Source organism: Centruroides sculpturatus, unplaced genomic scaffold (assembly GCF_000671375.1).
Source record: "Centruroides sculpturatus isolate CEXI.00-Female unplaced genomic scaffold, Cexi_2.0 scaffold514, whole genome shotgun sequence".
NCBI lineage: Eukaryota > Metazoa > Arthropoda > Arachnida > Scorpiones > Buthidae > Centruroides > Centruroides sculpturatus.
The window spans coordinates 285,771-307,609 of record NW_019384787.1 but is presented as its reverse complement, the minus strand read 5'-3'; the positions used below and the strand labels follow the sequence as shown (position 1 = coordinate 307,609).

The 21,839-nt window shown below is 29.4% G+C and overlaps 1 protein-coding gene across 2 annotated transcripts in view; it reads right to left on the bottom strand.

Annotated features, from left to right (window-relative positions):
- Positions 1 to 21,839, bottom strand: part of LOC111629272 (sterol regulatory element-binding protein cleavage-activating protein-like) — a 74,029-nt gene that overhangs the window by 12,345 nt on the left and 39,845 nt on the right. For both annotated transcript variants that reach the window (XM_023373153.1, XM_023373152.1), the window contains exons 6-15: positions 20,053 to 20,129; positions 16,742 to 16,856; positions 10,872 to 11,062; positions 10,655 to 10,781; positions 5,777 to 5,889; positions 5,612 to 5,706; positions 5,441 to 5,539; positions 3,443 to 3,567; positions 260 to 419; positions 87 to 189 (exon numbers count right to left, since the gene is read on the bottom strand). In XM_023373153.1, the coding sequence (XP_023228921.1) occupies positions 87 to 189; positions 260 to 419; positions 3,443 to 3,567; positions 5,441 to 5,539; positions 5,612 to 5,706; positions 5,777 to 5,889; positions 10,655 to 10,781; positions 10,872 to 11,062; positions 16,742 to 16,856; positions 20,053 to 20,129 (1,205 nt within the window). The remainder of the gene's footprint in view (positions 1 to 86; positions 190 to 259; positions 420 to 3,442; positions 3,568 to 5,440; positions 5,540 to 5,611; positions 5,707 to 5,776; positions 5,890 to 10,654; positions 10,782 to 10,871; positions 11,063 to 16,741; positions 16,857 to 20,052; positions 20,130 to 21,839) is intronic.

Genomic DNA, 21,839 nt, shown 5'->3' with positions numbered 1-21,839 from the left:
AGTGTTGATTATTACGCTGCATTGCGGTTTTGAAAAACTAATATTTTTTTTATCTATTTTACAAGAATTATAATATATAAATTAACCTTGTTCACTAAGAGTTGGACCCAATCGAGTGGTGTTATCTGCAAGATGTCCAACAATTCCAGACTTGTATAATAACAGAAAAATCCAAAAAACTAGACAGATCTGAAAAGGAGAAAATAAAATGAGAGAATGCACTCAAATGCTATTTCAATAGAATCAAAAAATTTTTTACCATCAAACCTCTTTGAACTATCCTAGTACGTGCCCAAAAGTACACAAATTTTAATCTTTTTGGTAATTTGACAAGTATAGGTGTTTTCCCATTTGCCTGATTAATTGGATATGAGTTTTGTTGAGAAACAAATGGAGACTTTAGATGGGTGCTTCCAAATCTGCAGAATATAAAATAAAAAGTAACTAATATTAAGAAATAAAATTTTTAATATTTCACACTGTAAAATTCTAAGTAACAGAAATGTAGTAAATACAACCAATCCAATAATTACTCCAATTATCAAACAAACACCCAAATAAAAAGAATCCAATGCCTTTTCAAATATGAGGTAATGATGAAATTCAAGCTAATTTACAAGTGACATTGATTAGAACAACAGCCAACATAAAACAACTCAAGGTATTGCAGGTGCTTGAAATTTTTAAAGTGGACATGTAGGACAGTGTGTCAACTTTGAGATGGAAAGACAGATTTCCCAAGCATGACAGGTCCTATTTGGTAAGTTGTTATAAAAACATATTAAAACGTGTGTGGACACCTCTTGTTTTTCCTTACAAGGAAAAATGCCAGCTTCAAACCCCCCTCCACTATCCAGCTCCCCAATGGTCGCTACACTAACAACATGGAGGAAACTATCATGCACATTCTCACTAGTCTTTACTGTTCGGATGACCCACAGCAGAATGACAGGGATAACTTGAAGTTGCATTTACTTGAAGTAATTTTCTTTCCCTGATCCTTTAGCATAGGATTAGCATATTAAATCAAACTGGTTAACTCAAATGGGGTTTTGATACAGTATTTTCATAAACTCTCCGGAATTTTAATTTTTCATTAAATAAAATAATTAATATTTATCTATCAAATAAACTAATCAGAAACTTTCTATATAATGTGGGAACCACTTACAAATAAAAATAAACTTTGTGTTGTGTGACGGAGGTATTCATATTTGTTGTGTGATGGCTTCTGGACAGTATGTGTCACCTAGATATTGTAACTGCTATTTGAACCTGCTTTTATTTTGTTTTATTTGATTGCTCACGAATTTCTCTGACTAGCTGACATAATAAATAAATGGATTTTTGATAAATTAATTTTTAAAAAACTATTGTAATCTGACTATGTAAAAATTTTAAAAATATAATGAGCAATTATTTATTGTGACATTTGTCATAATGCCAGGCTGCAATTTTTGATCATATTTTTAATTAATTTAATTTAAAATATATTCTCTCCACCTCAAATTAGTACTGTAGTGTCTTGCCCCTGTACAATATACTTTTCTGTTTGCAATGGAGTCATGCCAGTCATCTATTAACTACTTTCAGGAAAAAAGTGAATTGAAACAACATGACATGGTTTTTATCCGAACTTCTTATATAATCAATCAGGATCTCCTGCCCCTAAGGTTTTCATATCTGGTCTAGGATTTCATCTATCTAACTCCATTCTTGAGATTAAAGAAAGACAGATGGACAAATGACAGTAGGAATTTATAGATCTACAATTTTTACTTTCCTGGCTGTTATATATAACAAGAGGAAAAGTACGGTCATTGGTCAAAAAACGATTCCTTCAGATTTTTACATTTTTGGACTTAGGACACCTTGAAACATCAACAAATGCAAAAAAATTTGGTGGTAATTTCTGTATGTATGGATGTTTGTGTGTGTGTGTGTGTGTGAGGCATGATTTTGTTCACCCTGTTTGAAGCTTAACCACTCAGCAGTGAGGGACATATATATACGTCTAGAGCGATCGTGTGGCAGTGGTGAGGGATTTATATATACGTCAAATTCTTTTGGGGGTATCGCCAAAAACGAGCCAAAAAGTACCATGAAAAAAAATTCACATAAAAAATAAATTTTGTAACAATAAAAAAAAGACTTTTTTTTACTAGACATAACTGTTTACAAAATCTTTTTCTGAAACAGTAATGAGAAAAAATGCATGGAAAAATACTTTAAAAATTTTGCATGTTTATTCTCCACTACTAAGGGGTAGCACCATACCTGACTATTCCACTGTTGAAAGGTTAATAACTCCTTTGCTTTTTGGCAAAAATTTCTGAAATTTCGCAGGGAGGTTTGATTATTAGGGAAATGATGCTATTAAATTTTGGTGGTTAAAGGTTGAGAGATGGGGAGATAATGGGAGTTGTGTGTATCTCCAGTAGGGTCAGACTTGATAACTCATCCTAACCTGAAAATTAAGCTTTTTGCCATTTTATAATAGTTAAAAATATAAAAAGTTTTTCAATAAAATATAACAACGGATGGTGCCACCAAAATTTTAAATGTTGCCAGGAAAGTTGAATGACTCATTGCTGGTTTATTTCAAACTGTAGCTTAACAAGTATAAAGTGTGTTAGGTTTATGATAAAAAAATGAAAAATAGACTGATTATATTATAGGGGCAAACTAACACAATTTAAAAAAAAAATCCTTACTAAACCCTTAAGAGTAAATGGATTAACCATTCAGGAAAGCATTTCTGAGTAACTTATTTAGCCATTTGGTTCAGCATTTTAGTTTCTGAACAACACCAAGAGGTTTACATTGACATAATGGTTCCCTATAATAAGACCCACGGTAATATAGTGTGGATAGTTTATTATGGGTCAACAATAAACCAATGCACAAAATTATAAATTTTGGTCAAACCTCCATTACTCAAAACTTTTCAATTTAAATTCGAAATTTTTTCTGATAGATTCAAATTAACTATATTTCAATATATTACACAAACTTTGTTTTTTGTATTTTATTTAAATTGAATAAACTGCACTTTTCAATGTAAATCCAGTTTAAAAAATTTCAATATTTCTTAACAATTTATGCAACTTGTACTAATTTAGAAAATTATTGGAATTATAATGCATTGGTTTAAAATTATTATTTAGTAAAGTAGTTTTAAATAGATTTACAATGTATTTGTATATGAGAACTTAATTTATTAGATAATTTATAAATATTAAATATTTATGATTAAAAATGTAAGTTCCATACTTAATTATCCTGCTAAATAAATTACAATTGAACACCTATAATATAATAAAACCATCTAATATGAAATGTTAACTTAAAAAACTGATCTGAAAAATAATTTATATTCTATAGTTTTATAGTTATATGATACATAAATATGATTTACTTAAATATTTTTAATAAGTATTACTTTGTTTTATGTATTGCAGATGATTCTAATGTATTTCCTCTGACAGATGAATATTTGTTATAAATATGATTCTGCTTTGAATTGAACAATTTTATATGATGACCATCCCTATGATAATCTGTTACCTGAAATTTATAAAACATATTCAAAAAATGTTTATTAAAATACAAAATACTAAAATTTCCAAAGATGGTAAACAATTTTCATAACTAAGTGGTAACTTACTTATTTCTAATAATTTATTTTAAATATATTAGAATAATTTATTTTAAATATTTTCAAGCAAAACTTAAATATATAACATTTCTCATGATTAAACAATTAAATAATAATTAAATTTAGTTTAGCAATAAAATAATATTTATAATATAAATTACAGAAAGTTTAGAATTCTTAAATTAAACAATGAAATCAATTTAAAAATTTTAGAAACATTATACAAAATTATATTTTTTTAATTAAAATTATAATTCTTGCTTTTATATAAAATTCATCACTAAATTATGGTTGCAAGCCAATAATGCAGTCTGTTTCTTATAAAACAAAGTTATTGATCCACTTAGTTGCTCATCAGTAGAAGCATTCCACATCTGAAACTCATCTACTTAAAAACTGTTTTAAATTGAATTAGTGATATAAAGATAATTAATTATCACTATCACTTATAGTGATAATTAATTATCTTTTATAATATTTGTTATTGTACTGTTTTGTGGTTAAAATGTATTCAAACAAATGTTACTTAATATAGTCATATCATCACTGAAATTTTTGAAAAATCCAAATAAAATGAAACTAATACATACTTATTTAGTATCTAACTATTACATAAAATTCTATAAGAATAACTGATTAAAAATTCTAATTAACTGTTTGCAACATTAAAATTTACATAGTAATTTGTAAAATAATTTAAATATTTTAGAAAATACAATTTTCATTTCACATGATTTCTTTGGCCATTAGGAATACTTAATATGGTGAGCTAAAACTTACTAATAATAAGTTATACCTTCCACACTATTTCCAGCAAAACGGTTTAATAAAATTTAACAAAACAAATGTTTCTGGCTACATTAAGTGGCCTGCTTTAGGTTTTAACAGTCTGAAATCAAATGTCTAAATAGTTTTTTTTTGTATTCTAATAGAAATAGTGTGGAAAGTGTGACTTTATCACCAGTAGGAATATTTCCAATTCTTGTTTTCAGGTATTCCTCAATTGTTAAAAATACAAATAATAAACTTCTGGTATATAGAATTACTTATTCTTCAATGAAAATAAAGAAATTCTTAATGTTCTATTATGGAAATTTTTAAAAATTGGTTTAATTTTCTTAAACTTTGACTTTACATAAAGGTATAAATGACCAATTCTTTTTACACACACTCAAATCAGAAAACTAAATGAATTACATATAAACTATTTTAATATTGAGAAAATTCAGATGTATGCAAATTAGTTAAAACAAGATAGTCAAACTGAAATCATATTTCCTTTTACTGATGGGCATAAGCTATATTATTGTCATGTAACAAAATAATGTAATATAAAACCAAATACCTAAACCATAATCTGAATGAAAAAATTATAATTTGAATGTGTTGTGTAAAATCAGAAAACTTCCAGCATAAACATTTCAATATTTTGTTGAACTAATTTCATAAAAATGCATGCTTCCAGAACAACATATATTTTAATCTATTAAGTTACTTTGAAAATTACAATTTATTTCAATTTTGTACAAAGCACAGCACATTACATTTGAAAAATATCATTTTGCTTGTAACAAAGAATGTTGAAGAATAAGTTAAAAAATCATTGTTTGTGTAATTATTCTGTGAAAAATAATTCTTGAGAGTATGTATAAAAATACATTCATATAATTATTGTAAATAAAAATTTGGCAAGAGACAAATTTGTCAGCATTTTATTTCAGTAAATATATTATATATATGTATGGAAAACAAATTAAAAATTTTAAAAAGTATAGTATTTACCTCAGTTCTTCCAATATCAATCGAAAGAACAGTTGTAAAAAACACAAGCTGAAGAAAAAAATCAGATAATAATCCAACTACAGCAAAAAGGCAAAATTCCTATAATAAAAATTTTCAGTATTAATAATTTAAATATATTTAAAGTATATATAAATATAAAATAAAGTTTACCTGAATAGCTGGCACAAATGTAAAAAAAGCAAATGTTAAAAGTGCAAGTTCAGTAAATAAATTTTTTGTAATGGACCAGCCTTCTTTACTTAAACCTGAAAACATCATAAATTAAATATCATAGACTCATTTCATTTCAAGAAAACATAGGCATTTAGAACTGACCTTGAGCTAATCTCACTTTTGTGTCGAGATTATCTGGAGTTGAAACAACTGATTTGGTCAAAACTAACATATTTTCTAATCCAATAATGACTATCAAGTAGGGTAATATTTCACTAGAAATAAAATAAAATTTACTTACTTATTTTTTTAATTTAAAAAATAAGAATAATCCTTTAAATAACATTTATTGATTTTCCAAAGAATTGAATTCATTTATTCAATTCAATTCTTTGTTGTATAAAACTTGATTTGTTACAAAGGGGTTAAAGTATAACATAAAACTGAAGTTTGTACTATTTAACAAATTAATTAACAGCTTAGTATAAAATAAAATACACAATAATAAACAATTTTTGAAAACATGATAAATTAATTATATCTTTCCAGGACTGAAATCTTGTCAAATTCTTTTTCTTATTTGCTTCTAATTTCACACAATGAAACAACATGTTCAAGTTTCATACATTTGCATATTATAATTACTCAGAGTCTATCATTGGTCTACTATTATATACCATAACATAATTTTGACCATATTAGCTGCAGAATTAATCATTTTACATAACAATTTATGTCTATAAACAAATAATCCTCACACAAAGTTGTTTTAATGCTATAATATAATTGAAATTGCTTGTTTTTTCCAACAAAGTCCAAGTTTCTTGATGCTTTATTCACAACACACTCTTGTAATTAACATTTGATAACTTTCAATCAAATGAGAATCTAGAAACAACCATACAAAATAGAAGCTATGTCAATCTATAAATTTTTTGACACTAGTGACCAATTATCCATTATTAAACACAATTTACATATTGATAGTTTGTTATACAATTATTACTGCCTTACTGTCCTTATTCAATTTCTTATTATATATTTGTCAACATGGACATTAATCATTAACATGACAATTATACTGGTGTTAAGCATTTACACAAGAATTGAGGAAAGTTCTTAAAGAAAACAGACTATCTTTACAGGTAGCTTAATAAATAAACGTCAATTCAAGAATCTCAAATCAAGAATCATCACCATCAACGCAGGTATTTTCCCAACTTAACAATTGTAAAGTCTCTCTCACAATTGCTAGTTAGATTGGTTAAGTCAATATATTGTATCATGTATTCCTCTTCAAAGAAAATAAATGGTTATTTAGTTGTTAACTTTCATATTTGAGTATTTTACTTCCAGTATGCTGTCTCTCAACCCAAATTTAGATCCTGTATCTGACCATGTACGGAAACATTTGTGGGACTGAATCAACCCACTGTCTCGGCTTCCATGTCAATCAGTGGTGTCAATCCTGACAAGGCACTAAGGAGGTGCCAACCCTCCAGTCAGATTAAGATAGTATTAAAATTTGTAACAAATAGAAATATTATTATTCTGTTAAATTGTGGATCAAAAAAATAAATGAGATAAAATTTACTTCATTATTATTATTTTTAAATACTTTTTATACAAAATATAATATTCATCCATATTTAACTTTTTCATCTTCTTGAACAATTTTCAGATTTTTTCTCATGGTACAACACTCACTATCATACATTACATTTCTTATGTGACTTTTAAGAAATGCAGATTTATCATCATAAATTAAATCCATAGACATTGTTGCTTTTTTATACATTCCACTAGATCCTTAAATGTGAGATTTTCTCCATATACATCTGATTAAAAATTACCTAATCTAACAGTAAATAAAGATTTAAATTCATCTCTCAATTTTGCATGTTTACTGAAAAATTGCATATTAGAAACTTTAGATGATACAAAGGGGATCATTGGTAGTAAAACAGATGAGTGATCAGAGCCTATCTCTGAAAATATACACAAATCGTTAACAATATGAGGTATTCTCTAATCATTTATCTTGCAAACATTTTAAATTTAATTATTTCAAAAGTGTATCATCATTTTTGAAATAAAGCAAATATTTCTTAATGAAAATTAATTTATGGTATTTTCTATAGCATTTGGCCGGCATTGCCATAATTAAAACAATAAACACCAAGTATACCAGAAAACTGGAACTGTTCATGTAAATACGAAATTACACCTCAATGCAAAATTTCCAGCAAAGAAATTCAATATTCTAACATTTTTGGCCACTATTTCATTGGCCCTCGTCAGGAACTGTAGAATGGAAATACCATTCTATAAATAGAATGCTTGACGAGGGCCAATGAAATAGTGGCTGAAAACTTTAGAATATTGAATTTCTTTGCTGGAAATTTTGCATTGAGTGTAATTTTTTATTTACATGAACAGCTCCAGTTTTCTGATACACTTGGTGTTTATTGTTTTAATTTATGGTATATTATAGATGTAAATGAACTATAATAAATAATTTTTTGTTATATCATAAAACAGCAGAGTATTGTATGTGATACATCACAATTTCTGCCATCTCTCTCTTTATAAACAGCTATATGCAAATAACTTTTGCAACCTCATACATCTCATCAGTTAACAAATATTCCAAGAAAAGAATCAAATAGGGTTGCATGCAAGACATGTGTCTCTTGTTATAAAACTGTAGTGCTACACGACTATGTATTATTATTATACCGTGTTTCCCCGAAAATAAGACATCCGCAGAAAATAAGACCTAGCACAGATTTTGCTGAATTGCGAAATATAAGACCTCCCCCTGAAAGTAAGACCTAGCGAAGTTTTTTTTAGTCATAACGGTCATCGACAGATGGTTGAAAGTGGCCATTGGCTTTTTGAAAGTACAGCCACTGATTGGTCAGCAGACAATTACACCACACAGCATGATTTGCATAAGACTATGGCTTGGAAATCACAGATTTGCATAACATTACGGCTGATGATGGCTAATTGGTCGGCCGGGAATCATGCCACATGACATTTGCATAGTGCTATGGTTCAGTAAGCACTAATTGGTCATCGAGTTCGATGTTGACGCTATAAAAAGGCGACAGTTCGACACACCGGATATACGTCACTCTCGTCTAAGTTCGACTTGGGCATTTTTTTGTTCAATAATAAATGTGAATTCTTCTTCCTGGAAAAAATAAGACATTCCCTGAAAATAAGACCTAGCGCATTTTTCAGAGCAAAAATTAATATAAGACACTGTCTTATTTTCGGGGAAACACGGTATATATATTTTTTTGTCTCGGGTTCCTTTTTGTATGTATCAGGTTTTCTTAATTTGTACGATGTCGCATGTATTTTTGTGTTATGATGTCACCTCTTAGGGAAAGGCCTTCCGATTGGTCCAAGGTGGGACACATGAGTAAAGCGAACTTCCGGAGAGCGGGAGGTATAAATTAGTGAACTCTCACGATTGAGGGGATTCTGGTTTTTGGATCCGTTGAGGAGAATACGAAGGTTCAAGGCCAGGCCGGAAGAATAGGAGTGAGAAAGGAAAACCATTTCCAGTTCAAGAGTCCAATCCGTTTCCATCTTAAGGAAATTTAGAAATAACAACGAGAGACATACGTTTTGTAATGTAATTTTCATCCAGGTTTTGTACATAACTATTAGTTTTAAGTTGACAATACGTATATAGTGTAAACTTGAGTGATAGGAATCGTATATCATGTAAACTCGAGTAGTAGGAATCACAGTTATCGTACTGGTAAAATAAACTTTTTTTGTTTTATTTTTGTGCATGTGTTTGGTCGTTGATTGAGTCCTTAATATATATATATAATTATTTTCTCCGTGGATTCTGATCTACAGGAAACTCAACAAAACTTTTAAAAAATTGTAATTTGAATATTACATATGCTCTGTCTGAAGATGATATTTTGAAATGATAACAGTAATTGCTTGTAGTTAAAATGTTCACATAAATGACTAATGCCAAAAGACAGTATAGTTTATTCTTATTCTAAGTTTGGCATCATTAGTGAGTATATTTTCATAAATTCAGAGGGTCCTAAGCAAGCAAGAAAAAAGCAAAACAAATGTCCATTCATTGTTTACCATGTAATAAAGCTTTTCATATTGAAAACTACAATTTAAGGATTTATCATAAATTTCATCCACATTTTCATCAACTATTGCTGAAATAGGCCACTGAGATCATGGATCATCTGTTAACTCAAAATGGCCAGTTCAGAAATATGCTACCCATTTCTTCACCATTGTGAGGGAGGGCAGTCCTGCTCTAGAATTGCCAGCATCTCAGAATGAATCTCCTGCATTCCTTTCCTCTGCAAGAACAAAAAAACTTTTCTGACCATATGCTTCTCAATGTCGTTCAATTCTGGTTTTTGTTGCAGTAATCAGAATTCAAACTGTCAAAGTATGCAAACTAATAATCTTAATAGACTCTTATGGTGCATGAGTTATAGAAATAACTTCTTTTCTCTATTATTCTTGAAGCATGACTTTTGCTCTCTTACATCCAAGTAAAGTCACAAAGTTTTCAATACACCATCATATAATGGAGTTTACTAGCAGAGGTTGAAGGATAAGGACCAATGCTTTGACTTGGATCATTCATAATAAATTATGAGAAACTCAAATAGGATTTGAACTGAAGATGTAATCTACCACCATGGAAATCTAACTTGCAAGCTGGATAATTATATCATTATAATGTATCAAATTCTGTTCACATGTGATAAAATGCATCATTGTTTTAAAAAAGATGGTTGCCTACAAAGAAAGGCCTGTTGTGAGTGAAAGTACTTCTGTAATTGTGGAATTTGATTATTTATCAAATATATACTTGGTTTTTTGATATATTGTGGCCATTTATTTCTTAAAAATGGAATAATATATTAATTACTTAAAATTTGATAATACAAAGCCAATTTTATATTATGTTGTTATTTTGAATATCTTGTTATATTAAAAATTCTTAATTTTTAATAAAATACTCATTCTTACCTTCCATTTAAAGTTGGATGCAAACCAAACCACAGACAAAGTCCAACTGACATCAATAAAGACATAAGAACAGTAAATACAGCACTCATTGCTAATGCCCATTTTGATTTCACCATTTCTATTTTACCTAAATTTAAAAATAATCAAAAAACAAATTTATTATAGTATTTAATGATAAAATTGATAAAGGATTTATAACATGCATTTTTTTACTTACAAACTGAAAAGTAAATGTACAGAAATAAGATAATGTATGTTACTCCAAGAGGAACAAATTCTGCCATAGTATATTGATCTTGAAACTGAACATGAGAAATATAACTTTCGTTGGGATTATATGTAACATTTTCTGGGTAAGGAGGAAAATTGTATTTTGACTGAAGAGTTTTATATAAACTTTGCATAAAACTGTAATAGAAATTTTAAAAAATACAAAAAACTTAAATATTTTGTTAACATTAAAGAATGGAAGACACATTAATGAATTTTACCACATAAAATAATTTATTACAATGTTATATATTTCCAACTTTAATAAAAATATAAAATTCTAACTTTATAGATCCTATTATTTATGTATTTCAGATAATATTTATATAAATTTCTTATATGAATTTATCAAATTAAAAATTTAAGCTAACATATCCAAAACAATAAACAATTATATTCCAGATCCAACAAATAATGGAGATAGGATAAAATAAATAAACCAGCAACGAGTTGTTCAACTTTTCCAGCAACATTTAAAATTTTGGTAGAGCCATCTGTTATCATATTTTATTAAAAACTTTTTATATATTTTTAACTATTATAAAATGGCAAAAAGCTTAATTTTGAGGGTACAGATGAGTTTTATTAAAAAAATTATAAATGCTAATAACGAGTAAAATCATTATTAAGTCCAACCCTACTGGAGATACACACGACTCCTGCTGGGTGCGTTTACTTTTAGCTCCGATCTCGCCCCTAGCACGCTCAGCCTGTTTACTTTTTGTTAGCTACCAATGAGCATGGTGTTTACTTTTCGCATCCGTGACGTCATTGCTAGCATTCCTAGCGCGCTCGGCATGCTCGGAGAATTTACAACGAGCTTGGAGTTTGTTCAAAGATGGCGGCATCCATTACTGTGTATACTCATACAAGCGTGCTAGTATGACATCAGGCTGTGCTGGGTATCAGCTCAGCGAGCTTGGAAGCTAGCAAAAAGTAAATGTACCCATTATCTCCTCACCCCTCAACCAGCAAAATTTAATAGTGTCAATTCCTCTAATAACCAAACATCCCTACAAAATTTCAGAAATTTTTGACAAAAAGCACAGGGTGAAAAAATTATGCCCCCCCACACACTAACATCCATACATACAGAAATTATCTCTGAACTTTTTTTGCATTTTGACATTTCAAGGTGTCCTAAGTCCTAAAATGTAAAATCTAAGGGGGTCATTTTTTGCCAGATCACCATACTTACCTGGCTGTTATAACAGCCAGGTAAGTAAAATGAAGCAAAACAGGTAAACATTATATTTTATTTAAAGTACATTCTTGCTGCATCAACACAGCAAGTGACATGAGCCAAATGGACTTGAAAGACTTCTGCAAGTCTTCTTTTGGTATGGCTTGAAGATCCAATGTCATAGTCAGTTGGATGCTTTTAATGTCCTGAAAATGACATCCTTCCAGTGGTAACTTTAGTTTAGGAAACAGAAAATATTTGCAAGATAAATCTGGGAATCTGGATGATTAAGCAAACGCACTTGTTTTTGAACAGGAATTCCTGGACAACTACTACCCTGTGAGCCAGAGAATAATAAAGAAGGTACCAACTGCTTGGTGATGAATACTTTGAAAGATATTGACAATCTTCTAGAAACATTCCAGAATACAGGAGTATCCCAGGTTATGACCATCTCACAATAAAACAAACTTCAAATATGACAGTCATGCATTTCTACCCATCATGATCTGACTTAGCTATCGCCAATGATATGATGTTTTGTCCATTCCAAGTGTTCCATCTGTCCAGTTTTTGCATTGTGTGTCTGGGTGAAGACCAAAATGCCTGGGTTTTAAGAAAATTCAGCAAATTGTCAATAATTATTTTTGAATGCTACAGCTGATTTTATAACCAATGAACAGAAACAGTCCAATAATTTAATTAGCAAGTCATTTCTAACAACATTCCAGAGGAGGGGATCCAGATACCAAGTCTTGAATACAGGATTTTATTTAGGGAGCAGATTTTTTTTTAACAAAGCCCAAATTAAGCTTAGCTGTTCTATCTTTTAAGAAATCCTTGAACAAAAAGAAAATATTTTGTGGTACTTTGGTATCTTGAATAAGTTTTAAAATTGAGGGTCACCATGCATTGTCAAATGCACCTTTGATGTTTAGAAATATTAACAGAGAGATCAATCTCTTCTTTCCTTGCTTTCTTTCCATACGGGATTATTAAATTGTGTCCACAATTTAACAATCCTATGTGGAACACTGAGGAATGAAACCATATTGGTCATTGCACAAAAACTTTCCTTGAGATAAAATTCTCTTTAAATAAATAGAAAAAATGTATGGGAAATGGCAATTCACAATATGACCATTTGTGATGCAACTATTATGTGATGAAATGCAATATGTATGTAACCTGGAATACACCTATATTCAAGTAACTGAGTGACAGTTTGTCCCTCAGAAACAAATTCATGATAATTCCTTCCTTTCATAAAAACACATTACCATTACCCCTTTACCTTTGACTTTCCAAGCTAAACTTTCTTTGCTGTTAGTAATTGTTGTGACTTCTTTCATCAGTTTGACATTTAATTGAAGGACTGTAACAATGTACCTGTTTTAGATGCAGTTTCCCAAAATTTAAAGCAGAATTTAAGTAATAAACACACTGTATGCTGAAAGTAAAATATAAATATCACTTACAAAACCAAAACTCCAGCTCATAAAAACAATGTTGAAGGAAAATGAATGTTTTCAATTGCCTTGAGTAACAATCTTTAAGTTAAAAGAACAGATTTGGAAATGGATTCAGAACAGAACAAGAGATGGAATATTATAATTTAAAAAGAATGATGTCTGATTGGTAATTTGCAGTCATGAGGGTAATCTTGATGTAACCACATGACTGCCATTCAGAACAGAACAAGAGATGGAATATTATAATTTAAAATATAAAAAGAATGAGATTTAATTGGAAGTCGGTAGTCACATGGTTGCATTGGAATGTAAAAAGTACTATTAAATTTCTAATAATGTCCTCCAAGCTGAGGATAACATGTCCTTGTAGTTGATAGCTGCGTTGTTTCAGCTGGCAAACGTCATTCTTTTTATATTTTAAATTATAATATTCCATCTCTTGTTCTGTTATGAATCCATTTCCAAATCTGTTCTTTTAACCTAAACATGGTTGCTCAAGACAATTGAAAACATTTGTTTTCCTTCAATGTCTAGTTTTATTAACTATATTTTTGGTTTTGTAAGTGACATTTTTAACAGAATTTGATATTTGCATTGAACTCTGCTCCATGGTGCTTTCATGACAATGCTCTTACACTATCCAGCAGATTTCTTACCAAGCTTAGTGTGGGACCTTGTAATGTTGCCAGACTGTAGACTACAGAACACACTACAGAATGCACACATTTCTTTTACATAGCATTTGTGTGTTGATCAGTATAACATCTATCTCATTATTTAATTGTTGGACCTTGTAAAATATTAAAAAAGATCAAAGATATAAGTAAATAATAAGATAAGCAGGAATATAATGCCTGAATGTAAGTTATGTTTGTCATTTTCACTAGAGTAAAGAATGCATGCATGAAAATTGCTTGAAAAAAATAAATCTTTAATTATTTAATACACAGTTACTATCATTAGTGTAATTCTCCAGAAAAACTACATAGAAATTTAAATACAGTAGGGTTTGCAAGAATGAATGCATCTATAACAAACAGTTTTTATCTATAAAATCAAAATGTTATAACAAACATAGAAGCTGCAACAAATGCAGTTGACATAGCATGCACATATGCATGACATGTCAAGGCTTTCCTGTTTTAATTGAGAACGTTAGTCATTGCCTTTATTATAGTTTGTAAAGTTCAAATATCTGATTATTTGCATCTTTAGCAAATAAAAATATATTTTTAAAATTATTTTGCTATATAATTTTATCCATGAGCTGGCAAAAAAGAGTGATAAAGCTAATTAANCCAAACTGAAATCATTACTTTTCTGGGATGCAAACCAGCTTTAGGTTGTGGCACTGGAGGATCACCTGGTTTACTCCAAGATCTCTTATGTTGAATATTGTTGTAAACTATCCATTTTTCATCACCTGCTAGTAATCGCTTTAAAAAGGGATCATCTTCATTGCGTTTTAAAAGTGAATCACATACAGAAACACACTCAATAAGGTTTTGTTCACTTATGTGAGATCCGAATAGCCCCTGGGTCTAAATAACAATTTAAAAATAAAGTTAAATTTTGTAGAAAAATATTCTTTCGTTTTGGTGAGAAATTAACGGTTTTCTAACGTGGGAAAACTGATAAAACAGTCACTTCCTTTAACGGAAACTGAAGCATCCTTTGTTTTTCCCTTATCTGTTACAAATCTCACCACCCTGGGAATTGCCGACCCTTCATTTATTCCCCCTTTTCATCCGTTCACGTGAAAGAATCCAAGTATGATGATTGGTCGTAAATCAAGAAATATAGTCAAAGTTTGGCATAATTCGGGGAGTATGTCCGCAGATCTGGAAGTGGAAAGAAGTTCCCATATTGTCTCTCTAAGGCCAACGTTCTTAGTTCGGGAGTACGCCAGAAGATCCCAAGAAGGGAAGACGTAGTCCATTCAAGCTCCTAAGGCCAACGTCCTTAGTCCTGAGCCGTATAGTATCCAGAAGGCCAATGTCCATAGACATAATTACTCCATGATAAATTAAGTTAGTTAGGAAAATAAGTTTAAAGATAAAGTTAACTAAAGAGGTCTTGATAGGCACAATATAAAACATATCTTTGTTTTATATTGTGCCTATCAAGACCTCTCCATGAACAGAACTTTGAGAACTAGAGAAATGAAGTAAAAGCGGCAACTCAAGAAGAAGATAAAGTTAACTAAAGAGGTTGTATGTTTCATGAATTTGTGAGCTCTCTCTCTCGGCGCGTATATTTCGATTTATTCATTTTCTAAATCGATTGTCTTTAACTATATCCATTTTTGTATGATTTTGTTTATTTTCGTTTATTAAATTTTTCTTTATTATTATTGTTAAAGTAATGTCTCTTGATAATTCTCTGAATCAAATCCAGATCATATCCACACACGTGTTAATCCGCGTGCTATAAATTTGATTAACTGATGTCATAGGAGTCCTTGATGTAGGAATGGAAGGATCTCTCAATTCTTTGTTCCGCTTTAAATATTCAACCGTAAGTCCCTCCGCACTCGATTTTCCTCAACTTAGGAAAAGCCATTCTTTTCGACGACCGGGAACTAGTTTCACCAACTAGAAGCCAATTAAGTGATACAAGAATAATAAACTACTCTGTACCCCCGGCTAGATCTCATAGTAACAAGAAAATTTCCAAACAAAACAGTGGAAAAAGTTTGGGAAATCTGAATAATGAATACAATATGGATAAATCAATGATCAGTACAATTTTAAAACACAAGGAAGAAAAAAAAAAGTGCACAGGTTACAAAAGGAAACTATATTAAGCAGTTTAAATTTTAATATTATGGAACAGATGAAAACTTACATGTATATTGTAATAAAGTTAAATAAATTAATTTTATATTATTTTTACACTTATATTTTTTATTTTTCCTGTTTAAATTGTTACGTTAGATGGTAACTTTGCTCTAGGCTGTGGATTTGGAACCTAAATACATATATTTCAATGTATGCTACAATGAACAGTGTGTTAACAAAAGAGGTTATAGAACCAACTACATTCATTCTAGCATACCTCATTATACTTGAATATCTTTAGTTAATCGTATGGTGTTGTTAGGTTCTAATTAATATTTTATATAAGTAAAAAACTTTAAGACACATTTTGTCTCTCACTCACTCAATATTAAATTTTTTCAGTATTACAGTAATGGCATAAGTAATAATCCTAGGTCTTGTCCTCATATTTAGCTTCTTTATTCCAGTCTCTTTCCAAGGAACACCAAACAATATGTCTAAAACAAAAAAATAAACTAATTTTTATTTATTTGGTTAAGCCACAATATTGCATTTCTTAAACATACTCTGACTTTGGAATGCTAAATTTATATAAATTATACTATAATAATTGATGTTAAAAAATCTAAGTTCATATAATACCGATATTATTATATCATCTTATTTATCAAACTGAAGACAGACAATAACAATATTTTCACTATTACAGTGGTGTCTCATATTTCAAATTTAACTTGTTCTAGAAGACTATCAAATTCCAAATTGCTCAAAGTCCAAATCAATTTTTCCAAATTTTTATAAACAGCAAAGACACGTAATTTAAAATAAAAATATTACAATTAAATGCCCTAATAATGAAACATGAAAATGATAAATAAAATATGTAAATGGTGTACAATAAAAAGAAAATTGCATTTACTGGTTGCACACTGTTGACTTTGGCATCTTAAACATGGCCACCAGATCTGTCACACATGTACCACTTTCAAGCTTCACAAAAAGTTCCCTTTTCATCTCAATTGTTGATACTACAATCTTCCTCTTAGACTTTGTTGCTTTCACACATTTCTCAGATGCCATGGTTAAAAAGTAAAGGTTATATTGGGCAGAACAGAAAGTTTTTGTGTATTTTTAATAGCTGTTATTACTTAACATAGATGTATGATTTAATTATAAACAGTTGTGAAATCTAACATTATTCCCAATGTGAGATTGTTTATAAGCCATTATTTAAAAATTTTTACTTTGTATTTTGTTTGAATAAAATCAAGTCAAAATGTCTTTGGATAAAAAGCATATCAGGTATATTATGCTTTGAGTTTCAGGATAGTTATAACACTGTACAAATAGTAAAAAAATTCATAATGTGTATGATGAAGATGCTCCTAAACTTTGAACATGTCAGATGTGGTTTAAATAAAGGATTGAAAATGTACAGTGCCCAAAAGTTGTTGAAAAACAACAAATAATACATATATATCCAAACACAACAAAAAAAAAAAAAAAAACACTGAAAACGTGTGTAACACAAGAGTGATAACAAGAAATGACTTGGGCACACAACAGATTGCATTTAGGCTTCAAGCACATTTTTTCACAATGTGCATGTTCAAACTTTGATGCATCATTAAAACTCCAAAGTAAATTTTTGTCAAATTTAGCATTCAAACTCCGAAGTACAAGATAAGATACCACAGTATTTGAATTGTTTCTCAGGGACATCAGAATTATTCTATGGTATTTAAATAAATTTGATTATAATTATTATAAATAAATAGAATTTCCTACAGTTGTAATGAATATCAAAGCATTGCTCGATGTGAGCCCGTGGATTTTTATGGGGCTCTTAAAATCAAAAATTAATGTCAATTGTTTCCAAATTGTAAACATCTTCGTTAGAAAAAACGGAGAAGTAGAAATTAGATCAGAGATCACCCGTTGTAGTAACAAGTCAGTGGAAAAATTGACACATAGCTGTCAAGAATGCACCGTCATCATCAACAAAAGTCAATTACGTGCTAGATTTCCAATGACAATGATATAAAAGGAGCGAGCCACCAGAAGCTCAGGAGTTCACACACTGAAGTTATAATTGGTCTTAGTGATTCCCCATCTCCAGCACCTCCAAGAAAGGACTTGACCTAGTCCCCCCGGAGAAGATAACTGTAGAAGACATTGACAATGCCCAACGCTTCCATAAAGAACCGTCATCACCGCATATAGGACTCCTCCAACTTTAGAGGTAATTATCAGCAGACTGTGAACTCTCTCTCGTAACGGAAGTAGGCATAGCTGTCATAGAATAGATTAAGAAGTTGTCAATCATAGACTTTGTAATCTTGTTAATCGCATTTAGCCTATATCACCTAGATATATATGCATTTAACTCTATGTAGCCTCCTGTACTTTTGTGTTAGCTGTATAATAAATGCTTATTGTTTATTTTGTTAAATTGTTATTTTGTTAAACCTATCTCCTGTCTCTGAAAGGACGCCTGCTGACTTGCTCACCTCTCCCACCACTCGATAAAAGCCATCCGAACGACAACCTGGGAAAGTTTTAACAACTTGACGTGTAAGTGGCAATTAGGGAATTGACCCTGTGCCTTCGTAACCTCACAAATATTTTGCACAAATTTTCCATGTAAAATAATTTGAATTAAGTTACCAAAGTATTTAAACTATAGATGAGCAATTATTTATTGTAACATCATCACAATGCAATTTTTAATCATATTTTTAATTTATTTAATTTAAAATATATACTCTCCACCTCAAATTAGTAGTGGCTTGTCCCTGTACATCATACTTTTCCTTTAACAAAAGAGTCACGCCTGTCATATATGTAACTCCTTTCAGAGAAAATTTTTGAATTGAAATAACATGACTTCTGGTTTGCATCAGAAGTTTGTATATAGATAATTGGGGCTGCCTGGCCCTAAAGTTTCCATACATGGTTCTTGTCTTTCATCTATCTAACTCTAAGGAAAGACAGACAGAAAACAGACAGATGGATCACAGTGGGAATTTATAGGTCTAAATTTTTTCAAATTGCAGCCCAATAAGCAAGTTGCTGTCTGCTGGTAATATTAGCAATTACTAAATTTGATTAAATTATCATCATCATCATCATCATCATCATCACACAATAAATAATACATCTACTTTAATCCAAGTCTAGTTTGAAACTTTTTCACAATATCTAGTATTTAATAATAATAGCATTATAATTTTGCTTATTTCTCTCTGTATAATGTCATACTTGACAATCTTTCAAATTTAATAATACAATATATCTTTAATGCTTATTCTGAAATAATGAAATATAAATGAGTTCACACCACACAGCTTACTGTGCAGTGTGAACTGTTTTTTTTCAGGAGGAGAGTCGACTTATCAGACGTCTAAACAAGTATGGGACAGCAAAAGTATGTTGATTTATTCAGTGGTGACAAGTTATATATTTATTAACGACATTATAACCAGGTCTCATAATGTATTTGAAATTTGATTATTAATAGATAATTATTTAGCAAACCAAGCCCATATTAAGTTTATTAAAAAATTTTTTAATGTTAGAAAAATATACATATAATACTCTAAGAAAAAAGATAAGACATTATTCAGAACAGAAATTTTTCACTAAAACACAAAAATTTTGTTACTTTATTTTTTATGATTGCCAAAAAATTACCTCTTAAATTAGAAGAATCAGAAATATCACCACTTGATTTGAATATTGTTTTGATAATGTCAGAATCCTGTTGAAATCTGTAATATAAAATTTTAAATATTAAAACAAGACAGTTTCATTAATAAAATTAAGACCATAGCTTTTGACAATTTCTTCATAAATCTATGAATAAATGTGAATTGTAGAATAAAATGTCATCTTTTAATATATATAAGTTTAGGTAAGAAATTAAGATGTTAGAAAAGGAAATCTAGACAAAATATAGTTAGGTTTTTCAAGTGTGTAATTGTTATGGACAAAGCTTTAAATTACTTTCATATTCAGATATCTTCAACATTTTAAACTGAAATCCATAAACCAGTTACAGAGAATATTTTTAAATCTGTTGCAAAGATAACAGATTTTAAAATATACAGCTTTTATTTATTAAAAATATAATTTTTGTAGAACAGAAGTAAACTAAAATAATTTAAAAATAAATAAGTAACAATTTATTAATAGAAAATTATTGTACATAATTAAGATCAAATGAAAACAAAACATTACGATTGAAATGAGATTATTTGTATGTCTAGACACCCATGGATATAAGAATAGATTGATTGTGCTACCTCTTACTGAGGATAAATAGTTCTGACATTACAATACATTGCAATCAATAACTCTTCTTCATTCTTATCAGGACTACTTTAGATGATATATCATTATCAACAACCTTTACTTTATCCAGCAATAAAAATTTATAATAAACATTTTTTGGTCATTTAACAATTTACATTCAGGTTTACATGCATTATGAAATATGAAATAAATAATGTAGTTTATTCCATAATGCATTTGACTCTGAATACAAGTTGATAAATGACTCAAAATATTTGTTCATTATGATTTCATAAATGATACAGTGAAATCTTCAAAGATGGATACATCTTTCCAGCATATTTAAAGGTTTTCTAAGATTTTCTAAGACCTCATGTATATCTGAGGTATAGCTAAGGAATCTTTAAAAAAAATTTTTTTTAATGCTAATAATACATTCTTGCATTCTTTGATTCTCTCTTCTAAGCTCCTTTAGACTACATATTGTTAAGTTAGTCTTTGGGCTATTAGAACAGTCTTGAAATGGTATTCCTTATACACCTGAATTCTTGATAATTGTTATTAATCATAAGACAAATCTTTCATGTCTGTTAACAATTTATTGGTTATATGAATATCGATTGAAATAACTAGAAAATATTAAAATTTTGACAAACTGTGTACAAGAGAAATTTTAAAAACTGACCAAAGTCACTAAAGCAAATGAAATAACTATTGATTTGATTTATTTTGTGGTTATGATCAATTAAAACAAAGCAGTTATTCAGATGATTTACAATTAGTATAAATAATAATAAATAATGAAACTTTAATGTGTTCCATTATCTCAAAAATTTAATATAGGAAGTACAAGTATTTCTTGTACAAGACAGCATTTCAACATGGCATTGCTCTAAAGCAGTTCAAAAATTTAAGAAATTGTACTGCTAAGTGCAAACTCTGTTATTCAGTATTTTTTTTTATTCAAGTAAGCATGTGTGTTGTCTCAAATTTGCTCATGGATTTTAGAATATTGAAATTTTCGATTTATTTTGTGCCTTTTGTCATTTATTTTACTGAATTGATAATACATTGTTTTTTCTTCCTTGTCCTAGCTTTCGTATCAACCAGTTGTCATTGTTGTTGCTTTCAGATTTTATCCCTTTAAGACAGTCAGTGTGTTTTGTTTTTATATATTAATCTTTGTA